The sequence below is a fragment of the Desmodus rotundus genome, chromosome 4 (assembly GCF_022682495.2).
Source record: "Desmodus rotundus isolate HL8 chromosome 4, HLdesRot8A.1, whole genome shotgun sequence".
NCBI lineage: Eukaryota > Metazoa > Chordata > Mammalia > Chiroptera > Phyllostomidae > Desmodus > Desmodus rotundus.
Window position 1 is genome coordinate 178600398 of NC_071390.1, and position 20025 is coordinate 178620422.

The 20025-nt window shown below is 60.4% G+C and overlaps 1 protein-coding gene across 3 annotated transcripts in view; it reads right to left on the reverse strand.

Moving 5' to 3' along the window:
- Nucleotides 1–5372: 5372 nt before the first annotated feature.
- MAN2B2 (mannosidase alpha class 2B member 2) overlaps nt 5373–20025 on the reverse strand; it is a 32573-nt gene continuing 17920 nt past the window's right edge. For 2 of the 3 annotated variants that reach the window (XM_053923533.1, XM_053923534.1), the window contains exons 10-19: nt 18787–18920; nt 16955–17220; nt 13223–13414; nt 12516–12768; nt 11356–11466; nt 11094–11286; nt 9481–9618; nt 8120–8232; nt 6507–6615; nt 5373–5640 (exon numbers count right to left, since the gene is read on the reverse strand). In XM_053923533.1, the coding sequence (XP_053779508.1) occupies nt 5549–5640; nt 6507–6615; nt 8120–8232; nt 9481–9618; nt 11094–11286; nt 11356–11466; nt 12516–12768; nt 13223–13414; nt 16955–17220; nt 18787–18920 (1601 nt within the window). In that variant the 3' untranslated portion in view covers nt 5373–5548. Of the gene's footprint in view, nt 5641–6330; nt 6616–8119; nt 8233–9480; nt 9619–11093; nt 11287–11355; nt 11467–12515; nt 12769–13222; nt 13415–16954; nt 17221–18786; nt 18921–20025 lie in introns of all 3 variants that reach the window. The other variant, XR_008426775.1, reaches the window with a different exon arrangement.

The window sequence follows — 20025 nt, forward strand, 5'->3', positions numbered from 1 at the left end:
ATTGATTCAGCATTCATTAATTTACTTAGAAATTACCGATCACCCTCAAGGATCAGGCCTGCACAGACGTGGGGCAGAAACCAGGGAACGACACACATTCCTGTCCTTGAAGTCCCTGAGAAACTACTGTCCTGAGGGACAGGTGGACAGCGAACCTTGCAGGTGACCACAGACCACAGTTGTGTAGAGGACCCTGTGTTTGTCCTGCTTGTGCAGGGGCCAATGGGAGCGCAGAACGGGGCCCAGCGGCAGGCGGTGGGCACCTCAGCCTGCCCCCAGATTCATCTCCCAGCAAAGCGTCAGAACCCCGCAGTCCAGCACGAACTTGTTCGGTGACGTGTGCGAGCAGGAAGGAGCGTGTCCAGTGAGCATCTGTTCGGTGCATGGCCCTGGGCCACCTGGTCGTCATCAATCATTGCACTTGTGTCTGCGAGGTAGCTCTTGGTGTCTTTGTTTTCTAGGTTGGGGTGGAAAATAGGGAACAGGGAGATGAAGTTACTGGTTCCCAGTCACACAGGGAAGCTCAGGGGAAGGGTCAGCCTCTGACCTGAGCTGTCTGCCCCTGGTGCCTGGGCCCCACTGGCAGTCAGTCGCCTTGTGCCCCCTATGAGTCCCACCCTGTGTGGCACTGGCCAGCAGGTCAGGAGCCTGCAGGGAAGGAGCGAGCAGTTAAAGGGCTGAATCCAGGCTCAGATATTCAGCAACCACAGCACCTCATGCCAGCCTCCCCCCACTCAGTGGTTCAGCCTGCTTGTGCATGTGCTAGGTGGGTGAGCACACACTTCTCAGGGCACAGTGCCCCCAGCACAGCCCCTGCACAGGGCCGCCCAGGGGTACTGGTTCCCTTCCCCTCCAAGTACCACAGTGGCCTGAGGACCCTACGTGACCTGCTTCTGTCTCCCCACTTCCCCCAGCTCCCTCCATTCCAGCCATACTGGCTTCCCTGCTGTCTCCCCAACTTGCCTCAGGGCCTTTGCACCTGCTACATTAGCCCTCCTTCACGATTTCTCTTTCCTTGCACATCTGCAAGGCTCAGTCACTCCAAAACTTCGCTCAGGTGTCACCTCCTCAATGAGGCCAACTAGAACCTCCTACTCACAACTGCAACACGCCCCCTAAGCCCCCCTATTCCCGGCCCCCTGTAGTCAGCTGTGCTTTTTCTTGTTGCTTTTAACATACGGTGTCATTTGCTTCTTAATTATGACTATTATTTAGTGTCTGTCTCCCCACCCTGCCCCATCTGAATGTCAGCTTGGTGTGGGGAGAACTTCTGTCTTGTCACACGCGAACCCCGGGGGGCACATGGTAGGTGTCAGGGCGTGTTCAGCCAGTGAATGGTGCTGGTGGGAGCGGGAGCCATTTGTAATGGAAAATGAAGACAATTAGTTCTGCCCATCAAGATTACACACTTCAGGCGCTCCGCACACTCACATGCTGTGCGAGCAACCCGGCACGTGCTAATCAATTTGCCACAAAATGAAAGATAAACGCACGCTGGTCTCGCTGCAGGAGAAGCCGGGTCAGCGGCCGGCCAGGGCTTGCGGTGGAAGGGCAGCAAACCAACGGCTAAGGGGTGGCACCCTGGGAGGCCCACTCTACTTGCTTCTCTAACTGGGCTGCGCTGAGAGCCCCCCCACCCCCCGCACGCCCCAGTCTGCAGCCCACTTAATGGTTTTCTCTTTCCACGACTCTTGGGTCGGGAGGTGCTCACAGCTTTAGAATCATACCCGCCTCAGTGTACTCTGTTACCTAGCAACAGCCATAAATCAACAGAGAATGCTGGAGCGTTACAGCAAAGATCCCTGGCTGTTGGATGCTTTGGGCTTTTTTATCCCAAACATGTTCCTTTGCCCCTGGGCATCACCTGCAACCACCTTTCCGCCACCAGCTCAGCAGAGCGCCCGGGTTCATGCCATTTTAACCTACCTTAAGGCCTGTCAGACTTTTCCGCAGGAGTCTGTGGTTTCCCAGCAAGCCTGTCTTGCTCTCAGTCCTCACCCCCTCCCCAGCTCTGGGCACCGTGGACTTCTCCCTTCAGGCTGCACAAGAGCCCCCTGAGGGCGAACACCTGTCTCCGCCCCTGCACCTCCCTTCCCGAGGACCCCACCTCATCCTGGGGTCTGTCGGTTACACTGAACTGAAAAGCAAGGCGGCCAAGTAATGAGACTTACTCATTAATATGTAAGGCTGTCAAAGGTGAACATGTTGCCCTGGCCAGTGTGGCTCAGTGGTTGGAATGTCGGCCCATAACCGAAGGGTTACAGGTTCGATTCCCGGTCAGGGTGCATGCCCAGGTTGGTGGTTTGATCCCCAGTCCGGGCAAGTGCGGAGGCCACCAATCAATACTTCTTTCTCACATCAGTATCTCTTTCTCTCCCTCCCTCTCTCTCTAAAAAGAAATTAAAAAGTCCTCTGGCAAGCATAAAAATTTTTTTAATTGAACCTGTTTATTGAGTAGATGATTGTTCAATGTTTGTGAGTGAATGATTTAATGAACGAGTGAGCAGTTGAACCAGGTGTTGTCCTCCGGAAAATTTTCTAGCTCTAAGATGTCATCAAATTATACTAATTACAGCAAGTCTTTAAAAATCCTCACCTTGAGAACAAAATTAATTCTATTATTTGAAAAATTCCCTAAGACACAGTAAAGCACAGCGGTGCTGATCCTGTGCGTTAGCCCCGGTACGACCCTGCTGTGACCAGCCGGCGGCATGAAGTCAGGCATCTGCAGAGCCAGGCTCCCCAGACCGGGCCTCTCGGGGTTTGTGGTAGGATGACCTGTTTGTTTTAGAACTGAACCCACTAGAGTGAAACCCACAGTGATTACACACTTGCATTTGTCGATAACCACCCTTGTATGCATGGTATCGTTGCACAGAACCCTGGGCCTGGGGACAATCACCCCCAACCTTTTTCTCATCGGTTGTCACCATCACCATTATCATCTCCACCACCACCATCATCACCACCACCATCACCACCATCATCACCATCACCACCACCACCACCACCATCACCACCACCATCACCACCGCCACCACCATCACCACCGCCACCGTCATCACCACCATCACCACCACCATTACCATCACCACCTCCGTCACCATCACCACCATCGCCACCATCACCACCATTGCCACCATCACCACCATCGCCACCACCACTGTTACTATCATCACCAGAACGACTAACCTTTATTAGGCACTTACTCCACGTAAACAGCAGAAGTGGCGGGAAGCCAACATGGCCTGCCTCCTCAGGACAGTGCTGACCTTGCCCTGGTTCAAGGCTCTACAAAAACCTAGTGGGCGTTAGGTGAGATGGACAGTCCACGACAGGCAGGGTGCTGTCACCACATGAATGGAAGTCCCCACTCAGCCGTTCCTGGCTGTGTGACCTTCAGCAGATTAGCCGATCTCTCTGAGCCTCGGTGTTCTCATATGTACCCTGAGGATGCTGCGTGTACTTCAAGGTGAGCTCTGAAGGTGAATGGTAGAAAAGCGTACAGCGCCAGCCCGTGAAAACTCAGCCAACGGCGGCAGCGAGCATCAATATCACCTGCGAATGCTGGAGCTCCGGGATCAGGCAGACTCGGGAAGAAGAGCAGCCAGCAGGTGCTGAGAGCCCACCATGTTCTGGCCCCATACCAAGCACGTTGAAGGGTCTCACCCAGCCCTCAGAAATATAAGGGGCCAGCCCTTTCATTGACCCGGGTCACCGTACAGAAACCAAGGGCCGGAGAAGGAAAACTCGCGGCAGATCGTCAGTGACCGGGCAGTTCTCAGAGGCCCGTTCTCACACCTGAGGCCCGAACTCTTCCCAGGCACACTCTTCCCCTCTGTATGCAGCCCTGGGTCAGCAGCAGAAGGCCTTTAAATATTCTCTTTTACAGTGCCATTGGCCTTTCCCAGGGGAGGGGCAGGGGGACAGGGCAGGTCTGGGCAAACCACTGTAGCTCTCTGGGCTTCTGTGTCCCCAGGTGGGATGGGTAACTTGGGGTTTGCAGGTTTCTCGTCCCAGCCCAGGTGTGCCTGTGGGCGCTTGAGAAGTTGCCCTGGTGGACCCGCCCCTGTGACTGGCCGGTGGCTGGCTGTGCCGGGAAGACAGGACTAGCGTTCCTGGCTCCTCCCCAGGAGGGAGTGGCTGCCTGGGCAGAGGCCTGAGTGCAGTGGGGCGGGAGCTGCGCAGGTATGCATGCAGGAGGCTTCCAGGCAGGGAAACGGCGTGTGCAAAGGCCCTGCGGTGGGACTGTGCTTGCGTGTTAGAGGAAAATCCAACAAGGCTGGTGTGACCGAAGCAGAGAAAAATGGGGCTGGAGAGGCACAGGCAGAGGGACAGGAAGCAAAGGAAGGACTCTGGATTACTCTAATAGAGTCGAGAACTCCAACCGCCAGGGTGCTGGAGGGTTCTGGATCACGTCCGCCAGGGCCCAGGGCAGAGCCTGCAGACTCAGCACGGCACTAAGAGCTTCGTGTGAAGGGCCCGAAGGCTCTCTGGGTGACAAGGAGGGATGGCCCGCGGCTCCACTCATCAGGGGAGGCTTCGAAACGTGACGCTGAACACACCAAGATTCCCTCACAGGCCCCCCACTCTGACCCCAGGTCCCTGTCCCAGATGGGCTTTAAACATGAGACAGACTGGCCCCAGACCCTCCGCTGGACTGTTTCCAGCCCAGCCCACTGAGGGTCCATGGATGGTGGACATAAACACAAAGAAGGTCCTGGTGTCCGCACTCAGGACCCGGCCATCCAGGGTCAAAGCCTCAACCGCAAGATGCATCTCACAGACACCTGTCCTGTCCCTGCCTCCCTGGTGCCCATCACCCTCCCCACACTCGCCATGCCCTCTGTATGCGGCCCTGGGTCAGCAGCAGAAGGCCTTTAAATATTCTCTTTTACAGTGCCATTGGCCTTTCCCAGGGGAGGGGCAGGGGGACAGGGCAGGAGGAAGTGGCCTCCCGCTGTGTCTGTCCTGGACAGGAGGGAGGCCTGGGGGTGTGCGTGTCCAGCAGGGTGTCCCACACTCGGGTAATCCTGCACTTGGGTCCACACGGTCTGTCTGCAGCTCCCAGCCCTGCCCGGGGACCAGCTTTCACGTAGCCTGCCTGACCCAAAAGCCAAGCCCCGTGCTCCCACAGACTGCAGAGGCCCCCGGTCCTGCTGGGCCCCAGCGCCCATGCCCCACCTCGCCAGTCACACAGCAGTACGGCCCGCGGGGCCTGCCGGCAGCTGCCCTTGCAGCCTCTGTGGGCCTCCCACCCTGCCTGTCTCTGACTTTTACCAATGAACAGGGAGCTGAGGGGGGCAGGGGGAGGACATCGCCCGGTGACGGGAGAGGAGGGCTGGCGCCAGAGGCCCAGGAGGAGAACCAGGTCCTTACGATGCAGTTTTTATTTTAAAAAATAAGAAGCCCCAGCCCGACCATCTCCTGCCATCGCCGACCCATTGGCAGCAGCTCTCCTGCCCCTCCTCGCTGCTCTCCCAGGCCTGGATCCAGCTCCTTCACCTGGGGCCCCCAAGCAGCTGTGGGCCCAGAGTCTGCCGCGAGCTCACTGCGTCCCAAAGTGAACGAAGAATGTCCGGATTTCCTTCGGGTAGATGGTGACAGTGGTGCCTTCCGAGGGCGGGGGCCTGGAGCCGCCTGGGGTGGGGCAGTGGCAGTCAGTACCGCCCTGTGCCTTGGAGCCCCTGCCTCCCCAGGACACTTCCTCCCACTCCCCCACCACCACCACTACCACACCTGCCTACAGCCTGCTGTGGCTCCCTGGTGATGCATTAGGGGACTAACCCCACCTGCCCAGTGGGCCTCTTGCATTTCTACCTTCGCCCTAGCGCCCCACCTGAGGAGGAGGGACAGCTGGAGGTCGAACCTGGTCCCACCTGGCCACATTTCCCCTGCTGTGTGGCACTCGAGGCCTACGAGATTTCTCACCGAGGCCCCTGGGGGCCTGCCCTTTATCTCACTGCGCTCCCAGAAGCCATGCCCTGGGGATCAGGCTGGAACTGCCCATCCATCCCTCCTCCCTTCCTTCCATTCACCCATTCACCCCCATGCTGAGTGCAGGGGACCAAGAGGAGGTACTCGGGACAGAAATCATGGGGGCAGGAAGAGCAGAGGAGGCCCTGCCCCAGCCCTGGCCTTGGTGGAGGCTTGAGTGGGACTGGCCGGAATGAAGGGACAAGGGCGTTCCAGGCAGAGGAACGGTGTGAGCGAAGCCTAGGAGCACAAGGCAGCCTGCAGTCAGCAGGAGCCGGCAGGACCTGTGCAAAGCGAGGCACAGCACAGCAGACTGAGAGAGCCCGAGGCGCGCCTGCACACGCCTGTACACACCTGTGTGGGAGCCCCGGCGGGCGGACACCAACCCTAAGCCTCTCTCAGCCTACCGTGGTAGGCCCAGGAGTGCTGCACAGTCAGAGAAGGCGGGCAGCCTGCTCTAGGTCACGCAGCCCGCGGGGGCGGTGCCAGGAATCACAGGCAGCCAGGACCTGAACCAGGGGCTCCCAAACCTCCATCCTTCGTCTTCCATCTCCAGCGCTGCAGCGTGCTCACGTTCCAGGTCCCCGTGAGCGAGCGCTCCTCCACGGCCAGCACGGTGCCCAGCCCCCGCAGCACAGACTATAGGGAGAGAAGTGCAGGTGGGGGGTGTGAGCCACCAGGGTCCGGGTCCAGGTCCGGGTCCAGGTCCGGGTCCAGGTCCAGGTCCGGGTCCGAGCAGAGCATACCCCTCAGCAAGGGGGACCACCTAGGGCCCAGCACACACCACATCTCATTCCAACAGCAAATCCTCTGGCTCAGGATGGGAGCCCCATTTCATAGATGAGGAAACTGAGGCGGGAGGAGCATGCTTCCCAGGTGCCCAACTGGGTGTAGGTGCCCAGGAGCACATGGACACTCAGAACCCCCTCTCCAATGTCCAGCCCCCCATGCCCAGTGGGGGCCGTATCCGCCCCAGGAGGAAGCCAGTCATGGCTACCCACCCCCTTTGCCAAGTAGCTCAACCCAGCCACCCTGTGCAGAGACGCGGGCAGGTGGCCCAACTGGCTGCCCAAAGACAGGGACAGTCTACTGACTGGGAGGGCAGGGAGGCCGTGGAGCGCTCTCTGTGCTGATGGAGGGTGTGCATGCGCAGAGGGCCAGGCCCCTGGGCTGCTTGCTGCCACCCCCAACACTTTGGTCTTACACCTGCTTGTGAGGCCTGATGCAGGGGGTGACCACAGGCCAGCAGCAGGAAGAAAAAGAGGCAGCTGGCTGAGGACAGCTGGGCGGGAGGACACAGGTGACCGGATCCCTGAGGGACAGCATTAGGCAGCTGAACATGGGCAGAGGCAGCCCCCCCCACCCCAACACTGGCTGGGGAGAAAACCCCGGGCCCTGTTCCCTGGCTGGCAGCTGTCACTCACAGCTAAGCACATCCCTAACCAAGAGCCGCTCTGGCCGCCCTGACCGGCACCATCCACACAGAGAAGAAACACATGGTGTCCACCCACTGTCTGCTCTGCTAAGGGTCTCCGAGCCTCGCCTGTCCCACAGGAGCAGCACAGGGTGCCCAGCGTCCAGACGCTGCCTTTGTCCACCCTGCACCTCAGAACACACTCACTCCAACCTGGGCACACGTGGCTCAGACCTGCGCTCCGCCTCTGAGGGGCCCATGGGGAGGAGCCAGGTAAGGAAGGGGCAGTCCCCTGACCCCTGACCCCGACCCCCTTGGTGGTAAGTACTGAGAAATGGGGGCTCCAGAAGGCACCACAGAGGAAGGCTCGGGGTGGCTCGTTAGGGTTCTGCAGGTTCCACGGAGGACCTGGGCATCGGAGGCACCCAAAGCAAGATTGGGAGGAGATGAACGGCGGCTCACAGCCCCACGCGGAGTGCCGGCGGGGTGACGGGGGCCTGAGGCGTCTCATGGCACCCTCTGGGGAGGAGGGCAGTCTGGCAGGGCACTGGCAGGGGCACGGGGTGGGCCCACCAGAGCCCATGCTGGGTCCTTTGGGAGCGTGTCCTGATGTACCTCGGACACTACTGAGTCAGGGCCATCTCCCTTGGGATTTGCCTCCCTGGCTCAGCGTCCCCCAGGAGGCCGGACACAGGGGTCTGGCAGCGGGGTGTGGGCGGGGTGAACTACCTTCAGATCCACAGTCACTGGCTGAGACAGGGCCTGGTGCTCCCCCGCCTCGTACAGGTGGTGCAGCCGCAGCAGGACACGGTGGAGGTCGGTCTTAGCCTTCCCTTGCCGGCCTGGGACAGAAAGAAGGCAGCCATGAGGACCCCACCTGTACCTGGCATGTCACACACACACACACCCCATTTCACATCCTCACACTCCTGGAGGCAGCGGACCAGGCTCCCCGATGGACGAGGAAGCCATGGCTTGGAGCCCGGGGCCATACAGCCGCTGCGCCCAGGGGAGGACTCCCGCCCAGGCCCAGCCACCCTAAGGGGTGACAGACGCTGGCGCCTGGGGAGTCTCGGTCCTCAGTCACTGATGTCATGATGGCCTTGTCCTCCAGGCTTCCAGTCTCTGGAATATTCTCTCCTTCTCTGCCCCTGTCAAGTGTGGCATGGCCACAGAACCCAAGGCCAGTGCAAAGCAAGCAGAGGTGACGCGTCACAGGCCAGTCACTAGGACTAAGGCAGCAGGTGGTGCCCTGCAGCCTCCGTCAGCCTCCTGGTGACCACAGTGAGAAGGGGCTCCCCACGGCCCCACTGGGTGGGGAACGAGCATGTGCCATCCACACTGGCAATTTGGGGCCCTTAGTTATGGCAGCAGAAGTTTAAAGAATCTCTTCTACGTGGTCCCAGTAGTGGCCCAGGATGCGTTCCGGGTTCGGCGAGGCTTCAGGCCGCTGGTCTTGGCAGCAATGGTGAGGGTGGTGGGGACGGTGGTGGGGACGGTGGCAGTCATCATCCTCTTCCTTTTCCTCTTCTTAATTCCACTGACTTACTTTGTGGGTACCAGGTCCCTGGTGGAGCTTCAGGGACCCGAGAGTAGCTGAGGCACAGGCAGCTCTGCCTTTGAGCTGCTCGAGGGCAAAGGGGCAAGTAAGGTGCAGCAGGCCCGGCCAGGCCCTGGCAGGTGTCAGCCCCTCTGATCGCCGTCATCACTGCCTGGTGACATGACTGCTCCCCCGCTAGACCAGGAGCTGGGGGACAGAGACCTAGCTCCATTGGTCGCTGCCCCTTCCCCAGTACCCAGCACAAGAGTCATGTGTTCGGGGAATGAACGGCAGTCCGGGACAATCAGGTGAGCAGAGCTCAGAGGTCAGTGGGGGTTAGCTGTTCAGGACTGCCGGCGGAGCCCGTGGGGGAAGCAGCGCCTGAGTGCAGCCCTGAGGCTGGGCAGGGTGTGGACGGCAGTCTAGAGATAGAGGTGGGCTTAGGGAGGATCCACAGGAGAATCGTGCGTTGCCCCTGGTTACTCGACGTCTCTCTGTGCCCGGCAGCACGATGGCAGGGGTGAGCCCGGCCCTGGAACACTCGCCTCACCTTTCTGGAGACTCCGCAGGTGCTCTGTGTGGTTGGAGCTGTAGTTCCAGCCGGGGATGCTCAGGATCTGCAGGTGAAGACTGGGGGGCAGCGTCACGGCCTCCTGCTGACTGGCGGCTGAGCGATTGTGGCCAGTCTCTGCAAAGCAGACAGCTGGGTGAGGGAGAGGGTGTGGGGTCAGACGCCCTGCGGCATCCGGAGCTCTCCACACCATGGTCCCATCACAGTCAACAACCCTCAGGCTCACCACAGGCAGCCCACGCTGCAGGCTCAGACCCCCGCCCCTCCAGGGGCTCCAGGAGCCCCTCAGACCAGGCTCCCTTCCTGGCCTTTGCTACCCCAGGTCCTTCCCCCCAAAAGCCCCTCCTCCCACAGGTCCAGCTGCTCAGAGGACAAACCTAAGAGCTGGACAGACCCTGAACCTCACGTCCAGCCAGTTCAAACTACAGAAGGGGAGACTAAGGCCAGAGAGGTCGCTGCCTGTTCCAGATCAGACAAGGAGCTCACATAGGGCCCCGTTTTCCATGCAGGGCCTGGGGATACCAGCTCCCCCTTGTCTTGTCACCTGTGCCTTTCTCAGCTCAGAAGACACCTCAGCCCCTCCTCCTTCTAGGAAATGCCCCTTTCAACTCTGGGCTGCAGCTAGAGCTGCCACCTCCCCACAGTACCCCAGACCACAGTGATTGGTCCAGTCTTGGGTCACATGATCTCATCAGGACCAATCAGAAACTTTCCCTGGGACTTTAGCCCTTGAGACCCAAAGTCCAAGTTTCAATTCCTTTGTGGGGAGAAGACCCATGGCCCCAGAGCTGCTCACAGCCATGTCCTGGGTGGAGGGGAAAGAAGGTCTGCAGGAAGAGAGAAGCACAGGTGACAGAAGGAGGGAGAGGGACAGCCTCCTGTCCCAGTTACACCTCTGCCTTTCCCTCAGTTATGGAGCCCCAGAATAGTCTCCAGTGGCTCAGACCCTCCCGCTGGATTTCTCTCACTTGCACCCAGCAGAGGCCAGAGTGAGGCCAGCTGGATGGAGCTGACCACAGCCTCAGAGCTTGCTCAGACATGGCGCATCCCCTGTGTGGGAAAGACTGCCCTTGCCCCTGCAAGCCATTCAGAGCCTGCTCCTGGAATCTGCGGCATGGGACCCGGCAGGGACAGGCAGGTGCTCAGGGTGGTCCTGGGAGAGAGATGGTGCCCGAGAGGCCCAGAGCTGCCCTGCCTGCCGCAGGCCCAGGCCGCTGTCGAGCTCCCCATCCATCTGTGAGCCTCCCCAGGCTCTGTGCCCCTAGCTGCTCCTTCAGGGTCTTCTACTGCCAAACAAGAGGACTTAGGTGACTCTCTCAGAGCTGACCCATGACCTCATCTCGGCCTGCAGTGTCCCACTACCCTAATCCCACAGGTCACCAGGCCCTCTCCGGTCACCTCTGCTCCCTCCTGCCCTGCGTCCTGGACCTGTCTGGCCATGTTTCCTCAAAGGACACCCCGTGAGGACTGCCTCAGGAGAGAGCTGGGCCCTACATTGCCACAGCCTGCCCTACACAGCCCGCCCTGAGGGCACCCACCCCCACCCAGAGCCACCCTGGCCCAACCAGCTCCCTCCCAGGGCACCCCCATACCGGTCAGCCTTCCCAACACCACTACCGGCCGGTGCTGCAGGGCCAGCCCACCCCTCTGGCGCAGGTGGGTGGTCACTGGCTGGGGTCCCAGCAGGAGCCAGAACACTGGGTGGACAATCGAGGTGTCGTTCAGTGTGAGGTTGTAGTCCAGGGACAAGTACAAGTTGTTCCACAGACGGCGGTGAAGCATGACCTGCAGGAAAGGGGGAGGTGATGCCCCTTGCACCTGGGGTGCCCGGGGGCGGGGCAGGCCTCCTCCTACCTCCACCTGTCCCTTCCCCTGGCTGGAGACACCGTGCGCCTGCGCCGACAGCAGCACCAGCCTGCTTCTGCCGTCCTCGATGTAGGCCGACTGCACCATGGGGTAGTAGTTCTGTGGGCACAACGTGGCCAGGGAGCATCGGGCAAAGGGTGAGCTAGACCTGCTGGTCAGGGATCACCTCTGGCCACCCCGGCCGGCCCCCGGCTCAGGCACAGCAGCCGCTGGAGGTGACATGGGGCAGGGGCTCTGAGTTCGGAGATAGACTGGGACTCGTGTCCAGCTCTCCTGCCCCCTGGCCACACGAGCTGGGGAACTAAGCCCACTCAAGCCTCCATTTCCCCTTCTGTAAATGGGGCGCAAAGACAGCGGATGCAGGGAGTGGGCGATAGGGGCCTGACAGGGGCCCTCGGCTGACAGTGCGGGCTGTACAAGGGCCCCGCGGGCCGGGTCCTCCAGGGCAGGATGTGCTGGAGCTGACAGACCGGTACCCGGGATCGGGGCCCCGCCCCAGAGGGTAAGGGCCAGCAAACAGAGATGGCGGCGAACATAAACTCGAGGAAGTCAGAGCAGGGTGGGGACACAGCGCTGGGATGGGCCCCTGAGGGAGGGAGGCAACAAAGGTGTATTGGGGGCATGCGAGGTGGCCAGCACCCTGCCTCACCTGGATTCTCCCAGGGGACCCTCACGGCTCTGGGGCGAGTAGTTACACCCATTCCCAGGAGGGCTCCCAGGTTCAGGGAAGCTAAGTTACCTGCCCAAGGTCACCCAGCCTGGGGCCAAAGGCTGTGGGAGCTGACCCTGGTGTCTGACTTCGGGCCACGCTCACTGTGGCCCGGCAGTGTTCTAGGCTGGGAACACTGAACACGGGCCAGGTCCCGCTTGGCCCCAGCCGGGTGCCATCCTCTCCTCCACAGAACGGCTCTCTGACAAGCCCCTCCTCATACAGAAGAGGAAACTGAGGTACAGACAGGACCATCAGGGACTTTCCTCAGCACACGGTGGCCCCAGAGTTCAGACACCAGGTCGACCCGAGCCTGGGTCTCCAGCCCCTAACGAGAGCGCATGGGCTGGGCCTGGACAGGCTCTCCCCAGAGCCTTTGCGGCTCCATGCTGGTGGGAAAGCGCCCTCAGGGCTGCACCTGTGGGCACCGTGGGCATACCCGGGAGATGCTGTTGTTGGCGTAGTGCCGGTAGGGCCTGCGCTGCATCTGGTAGCCGTTGCTGTCCGAGTAGAGGACCTGCCAGTTGTGCAGGTTGGTGCTGGTCCGCAGCACGGCCTCGCGGTTCAGCTCCAGGGGGCCCGCCCGGAACTCCTGCTCGATGCGGTGGCACAGCAGATCCCCGTTGTACCTACGTGGCACGTGGGCCAGGCGGGAGTAGATGGCGTATGTGGGATTCTTGGCGTTCACCGTCCTGGAGGGAAAGCACCAAATCAGTAAGCAACCTCCCAGAGCCTCTGGATGCTCTCCCCTCCCCCTTTCCTCCGTTCCTGCCCTTTCTTGCTTTTCCCCGACCCTCACCCCCCCTCCTTCCCCCCTCCTTCCCTGCCTGCCTCCTGCAGGCAGCAGGGTACCCAGGTGCCTTCTCAGGGACAGGATGGGAGGAGCCTGGTCCCCCGATGGTGCGGGCCTGTCTGTGCTGGTAGTGGAGTCCCCTTGCATGTGAGGCGCGGCCCCATGGGCTCCTGAGCCAGCACATGCAGACGAAACCAGGATGCAATTCATTTCTCCATCCGACTTCCATTAAGCAATGGCCGTGTGCCGGGCACAAGCCCAGGAGCTGGGCATCTGAGCAAAGACGGGCCCTTGACGGCTGCCCATGTGCACCTACTGTGTGCTGGGCACAGCCCGCGCGGAGGCCAGTGCACCTGTAAAAGTACTGCCGGATCTCGGTCATGAGAGTCCCATGTATGATCTCCATCCCCACCGCTTTCCACGCTGGGCTCGCACGCTGTCCAGGCACGAACACATAGTTATCGGACACAGGGCCCAGGTTCGTGTCACCATTGACGTGGTACTCCAGGAACTCCTGGGTCACGAGGACCGTCCGGTTACTCTGTCTGCAGAGGTGGCAGAGAGAACACCGTGTTACTGTCGGGGACAGTGTCTCCCAGGTGTCACCCTCAGGAACCAGAACCAGCTACCCCTCCCCCCACCCAGGCAGTCACCAGCCATGAATGGGGAGGGAAGTGACCGGCACAAAGCCACTCAGTGAAGCTCAGGCACTTGGTTCAGATAAAAGCCCTCTTGCCCTGGCTGGTGTGGCTCAGTGGATTGAGTGTGGGCCTGCGAACCAAAGGGTCGCCAGTTTGATTCCCAGTCAGGGCACATGCCTGGGTTGTGGGCCAGGTCTCCAGTAGGGGGCACCTGAGAGGCAACCACACTTTGATGTTTCTCTCTCCTTCTCCCTCCCTTCCCCTCTCTCTAAAAATAAATAAAATCTTTTTTTTTTTTTAAAAAAGCCCTTCACACACCACCCAAGTCCCTCCCTGCCCCAAGTAGATCACAAAGAGGCCGCATAACAAACCGCAGGGCGCAAGCACAGGGCTAACGCTGCCAGAGGAGACTGCCCACAGAGGCGGTGCGGGGGCCCCCAGGTGGCCAGCGGCAGCCGACCCTACCCGTTCCCGCAGCCCCCAGCACTACAGGGATGGGTTTTTTCACGCTGACTCCGAGCTGCCAGAGGTCCCACGCCAGAGCCTTCACCCACTTCCCGTGGTCAAATCCTCATGACCCATGGGCAGGGATTATAAAGCCATTTCTCCGCTGAGGCTCCCGCGGCAGGAGGTGTGACATCGCCCAAGACCCCGTTTGCAGGAGGTGCACAGTCAGGACTCAGGCCCACTTCCATGCCACCGCCTGCGCCCACCCGGTCACTAGGGTCTGGGCGACGGAGAGGCTGGGGGCGGGGGAGGCTAGAGCCTGTCAACGCATGTTTGGGCCACGAATCTGCATGGTCTGGGCCACGTGTTCCCATCAGGGTGCCGCCCTGCCAGGCAGCCGAAGGGGAAGAGACGCCTCTACACCCACTTTGGGGGTTTCTTAGGGATGGTGCTGGGGATGGGAAAGAAGAGCCGGCATCCAAGAAGCCCCTCTGAGCCCCTTGAGGGGAGGGAAGAGAAGAGAATCCTTTCATTAGTCTGGCACCCGAGGCGGTTCCCATCTGCTCCCAGGCTCCCCACCTGGCTTCTTTCATAAACACTCCCCTGGAGCCATCAAGGAAGTGAAAAGTCCCGCACAGAATGGGAGATTGGCTGGGCACACCTGACAAGGGGCTTTCATCTAGGAGAGATAAAGAACTCCTGTAAGGGAGGAACACAGAGACAGCCCAGCTTCAAAATGGACAAAGGATGTGCGCAGACATCTCACCAGGGAAGACACACAGACGGCCAGCGGGCACAGCAAGGGGCGCTCACCACTGTGGTCAGCGGGGGAATGCAAATCAAAACCGCTGCGAGGTACCACTTCACACCCCGAGGATAGCTGTCCTCGAGAAGACAGGCCATGACAAGCACTGGTGACGAAGTGCCCCCCACACCCCGTGGTGGGGCTGGAAAATGGAGTGGTCGCTGTGGGAGACAGCCCGGCAGCTCCTCCGATGGTTAAATGCAGATGCACCCTGTCTCTCCTAGTAATGCCGCACCTAGGGATCCACCCAAGAGAAAGGAAAGCTGCGGCCGCACAAAAGCATCACGGGCATCACCACAGCAGCAGTATTCCTGAGAGTCAAAGAGTGGAAACAGCCCAAAGGCCCATCAGCTACGGACTGGACAAATAAAGGCAGTATGTGGAAGCAGAGGAATATTACTGAGCCCTGAAAAAGGAATGCAGTGCTCAACAAATGTGCACCGTGAATGGCCCTTGGAAATCTGACACTACGTGCCACAAGCCAGTCACGAAAGGACCACATGTGGTCTGTTAATGTCCAAATCCAGAGACAGAAAATAGATTAGACCTGCCGGGGCCCTCTGGGGGTGGAAAATGGGGAGCGTGCGTCTTCTCTTTGGGGTGATGAGTATGTCCTGAAACTGAATGAGGTGAGGCTTGCACAACTCTGCGAGCACACTTGAGTCCATCGGTGCACACAGTTCAAAGGGGCGAACTGTGCGGCACGTGAATCACACCGACGCAGCTGTTACCCAGGAGAACAGCAGCCCCGCGCCCGAGCCTGCGACGGGGCCTGGGCTGTGCGCAGCCCACTCCCACCCCGGGCCTCTGCACAGGCGGCTTCCTTCTGTGGAACAGCTGCGCCTCGGCTGTGCCAGAGGATTTTCCGGCCCCTCACAGCCTCAGGCCTGACCCGGGGTCTTCCCCCAACCCCAAAGCCTCCCTTGAGCACCCCCACTCCCAGATCCAACAGCTCCCTCACCCTGATGATGCATCAGGTGCTGGTTTTGCAGTTTAGCCCCAGTTGGAACTTCAGGGAGCCCTGTACGGGACTCCCCTTTCCTCAGCCGAGTCCAGAGCAACTGAGAGACAGACGGACTCAGGCAGATGGACAGAAGGACCTGGCACCTAGCTTACATGCTGGGCATCCAAGGGCTCGGAGATAGGGGTGGTGAGCGGGAGGCGGCCCTCGCCAGGGCAGCCCAGATGGGGCACGGGGCCCCAGTGAAGGACCCCCAAGCCAGCGTCGGACTCCACCTTCTTCCTCCTGATTGGAGAGCTCAGAACATGTTGTGGGGCTGCACCCCATTTCTGATGTTCCCCACACTGCCTGCTCTCAGCCCTCCTACCAGCCACATGCTCTCAAAAAGGACCCCATTTAGAGGGACATCCCAGGGGTGGCCTGGGGCTGAGCTCCGGCTAACACTCCCCTCACAGCCACTCGCCCCCTCCCTTTCCTCCTCCCCCTCACTTCCTCTGAGGCCTGAGGAAGCCTCCCAAACTGCCAGCTGGCGGTCCCTTCAGGAGCTGGAAGCGGGTGTTCTGGCACAGGTGGCTGGGCCAGAATGAAAACTACTGGCGATGTGGCCTGAGGAGGGACAGGGCTGGCCCCTAAACCACCGGGGAGGCCTCCCCAGGAGTCAGCTGCCTTCTCTGCTGTGAAGAGGTAGCTCCAGCCTGAGTGGAGGTCTGCCCAGATGTGTGGATGGGTAGAAAGATGGGCGGATGGCTAGATGGGAAGGGTGTGTGGATATGTGGGCGGGGTGGGCGGGACAGTGGGGGCGAGGGTGGATGAGGAGATGGGTGGGTGGCTGGGAGACGACAGGCGGGAGACAGCGGTGGATGAACGGGTGAAAGCATGGGGAGATGGGTAGTTTGGTGGGTGGGTGAGTAGATCAGTGAATTTTATGTTCCTCTAAGTTTTAAAAAGTGAGTAAAATGAATATTATATTTATCCCCTGGGGTGGGGGATCCTTTAACACCCCTTTTTCCTCAGAATCAACATCTCTGAAATGAAAAAATTTCAAGACAGTCTCTCCTGCACTGGCCAAAGCTCATGCTCCTAGAAATAAAGGTGGTAAAAGACAGAGAGGCCTCCACCACCACCAGGTTCTTCTCCCAAGCAGGTGAAGAAATAAAGGCCCGTGCGAGGAAGGCCAGCCAGGGCAGAAGGCAACGCCTCCGCCTCAGAGCCAGCTGTGGCTGCGCCTCACCTCTCCCAGATGCTGTGCATCAGGTTGGTGTCCCAGTCGAAGAAGACAGTGTAGCACCCATTGTCCACGGGCACCAGGCGCCTGCCCCAGGGCCTGTTGTGTCTCCTTAGCCTGCGGTCAAACTTGGAGGTGGAAGCCTTGGGGGTTCCATTGCCCTCCTGGGCCTCCTTGGTGGGCCTGACGCTATAGTAGCGGTAACTGAGGCCCGGGATTGTGGTCAGCACATGCAGGTCATATTTATATGGTGCCTCCTTCGTTTTCTGGACCTGCGGGGCCAAAGGTACGTGATGTAACAGCTGTTTCAGGGCCGGAAGATACCAGTCTCCTCAGTGAGCCTCAGCTAGCCTTTCTCCTGGGCAGGGTGCTCACTGCCCAAGAGGCAGCAGGGTCTTCCCATCACTGCACTGAGCCGAGCTCCCCTCCTTGCATCTGTCCTGCTCAACAGGACCCATCCCTGCCTCATCCCCTCTGGGCACCAGCATTACCAACTGCCCTTCCTTCCCAGCATGCCTGCTGTTTCCTGCCTCCGAGCCATTGCTCATGCTGTTCCCTCTATCTGGAAGGGATTCTCTGGGAAGGACGCAACCTTATTCCCCAGTCCTCTGATTTTGCATGGAGGGGTGCTTTCAGGGTACCCCTGGCCTTTCTCACCCCCCATTCTCTGATCTGGGGAGGGGGTTTGAAGAACACACAGGGCACATTCAGCGACCCCCCTCACTCTATAGGGAGAGCACGCAGTCTCTGAGCCCCTGTGGGAGGCCCTGCGGGAGACGATTGCCGCACACCCCCTCCCACCCAGGCTCCACCTGGAATGCAGCAGACATCTTGCCCCCCACGCCCTGCTCTAGTGATTTTCCTCTGCCATCAGGGTCACGGTCTGTCCTTTCTCATCTTGTTCACTGCTTGTCTCTCCAGCCCGAATGCGACTCCCGAGGGCAGGGACTCTGGTTAGCATAGTACCCCAGTGCCTAGACCAAGGCCTGACACACAGTGGGTGCTCCGGGATTCGCTAAGTGATTCGCTCTAAGGGGTGTTGCGTGTGGTGGGAAGGGGTGTTATGTGCTGGGTCTGAACAAACCAACACCGTCCTCCAGCCCCTCCCGGCCAGATAGAGCCCCCCCCAGCTTCTGTCTCAGCTGAGAACGGCTGCCCCGGCTCCTAGGCAGCGGCTCTGCTCCTTGACTCTTTGCTTCTGTGTCTTCCCCTTCCCCACAGTGACCTGGCCAGAGACGCAAAGCTCAGCCCAGAGCCAGGCCCAGAACTGGCCAGAGGAAGCGTGCGCTGAGCCTCCTCCACCGCCTGGGGAGGGGGCCGCAGGGTGATAGGCAGGGTGCCCTGGGGTGCCCGGTCCAGCTCCAGGCAGCGGAGGAGGTGAGCAGGAACCACACGCGCACACTGGTGGTGTATGGGTGCTGGGGAGAGGCAACATGGGCCTCCGCCCCCAAACTCAGCACCCCCATAAAGCACCCCGTGAGGATGCCTGAAGGCCTGTCCTGGGAGGAGTGGAAATTTACATTAGACTCTAAAGAGTCCCCACGGGAGGGGGAGGGAAAGTGCCTCCGCGCAGTGCACACCACACCTGACACCCTCCAGGGAGGGGACAGTACCTGGAACATCTGGCCATGCCAGACACCCAAGGCCCAGTGTTAGTCCCCTGAGTGGATCCCACGGGTCCTCAGTGGACACCCCCCATGTTGACGTCCTCCGTGAGGGTGGGGTTGGTGGAGTTCACTTCAGCTGCTCCCCTTCCTGGGAGCGCCAGGCCCGAGCAGGGGCCAGCCGAGCAGGGGCCCGCCGAGCAGGGGTCAGCAGCAGCAAACTCACGCCCATACCTGTGCGAGCACGGAGCGGCCTGACTCGTCTGTGATGCTGACCTTGGAGAAGCCCACGGTCAGGCTGATGACAGTGGTGACCGTCCAGGCCAGGGGGTTGTAGACCGCAGCGAAGCGACCCTCAGTCGCCGGGCCTGCAACAGAGCACAGGCTTCACTCGCTGTCGTTGGGCCCCTCGGTACGAGAGAAACAGGCGGCGAGGCCTGGCCCTGCAGAGCTCCCAGGGGACCATGGAGAGGGCCGGGGCCTGGGGGTGGTCAGCCATGCAGGGTCCGCACTGCTCTGTGTGTGTCCCTGTTCCCAGGCAGGGAAGGCAGGAAGGGAACAGTGTCCCTCTGGACAGCTGAGGTTCCATGTGCTCCTCACTCACCCATCAGCACACACAACTGATGAGGAAACTGAGGCCCAGAGTAGAGTCACCTGCCCAAGGTGACCCAGCTCCTAAGGCCTGGCTCCCAAGCTTTGAGTGCCTGTTCTGAGTGATCGGAGAATTCTCTGGAGCCTGGAAGGTCGAGTCCAGTTGCCTAGCCCAGCACCCGAGACCCCTGCGGTACAGACCTGAAACCCCTCTCTGTCCCATCCTGCGCCCCGTGCACCATGAGCTCTGGCCAAGCCCGCCGACCCCTGAACCCACTGCACAGCGTCCAGCCCCCACCTCTGCCCAGGCTGCCATGGCGATGCCTTCCCCGTTGGCCGTCTCCACCTGCTCCTCATTCGGGGTGCCACCCATGTAAGCTCGTGGGAAGGGACTGCCACCAGGCAGTACAGTCACTGCCCTGGTTCTGGCTCTCTCCACAGCTGTCTCTCCCTCCTACCCCAGTCTCTGTGGGCCGGCACCACGCGAGCCGCCCTGTCCCCATGGGCCACCCAGAGTGTGGAGGTGGGGTGGGGCCGCACACAGACACAGAGGGGAGGGTGCGCAGTGGCACCGGAGGTGAGACCAGCACGGTGACAGGGTGCAGGCTGAGGGTGGGGACTGGGGGCAGGCAGCAGCCTTGCACACCATCTTTCTGGGTCGGAAACCCCTCAGGCCCCTCAAAAGGGCGGGACCGTCCCTGCGTCCAAATGAAATGCTCACAGTCAAGGGTGCTGCGCTGAGATGACATGTACCTGAGCTGAGCTCGGGACATGTGCCAGGGCCCAGGCTGAGCCCAGGTCCCCGAGGACACCTGCTTCCTCCGCAAAGCAGGGCAGTGCGGGGCCGAGGGTTCAACCCCTTCCTGCCTGTATGACCCCAGG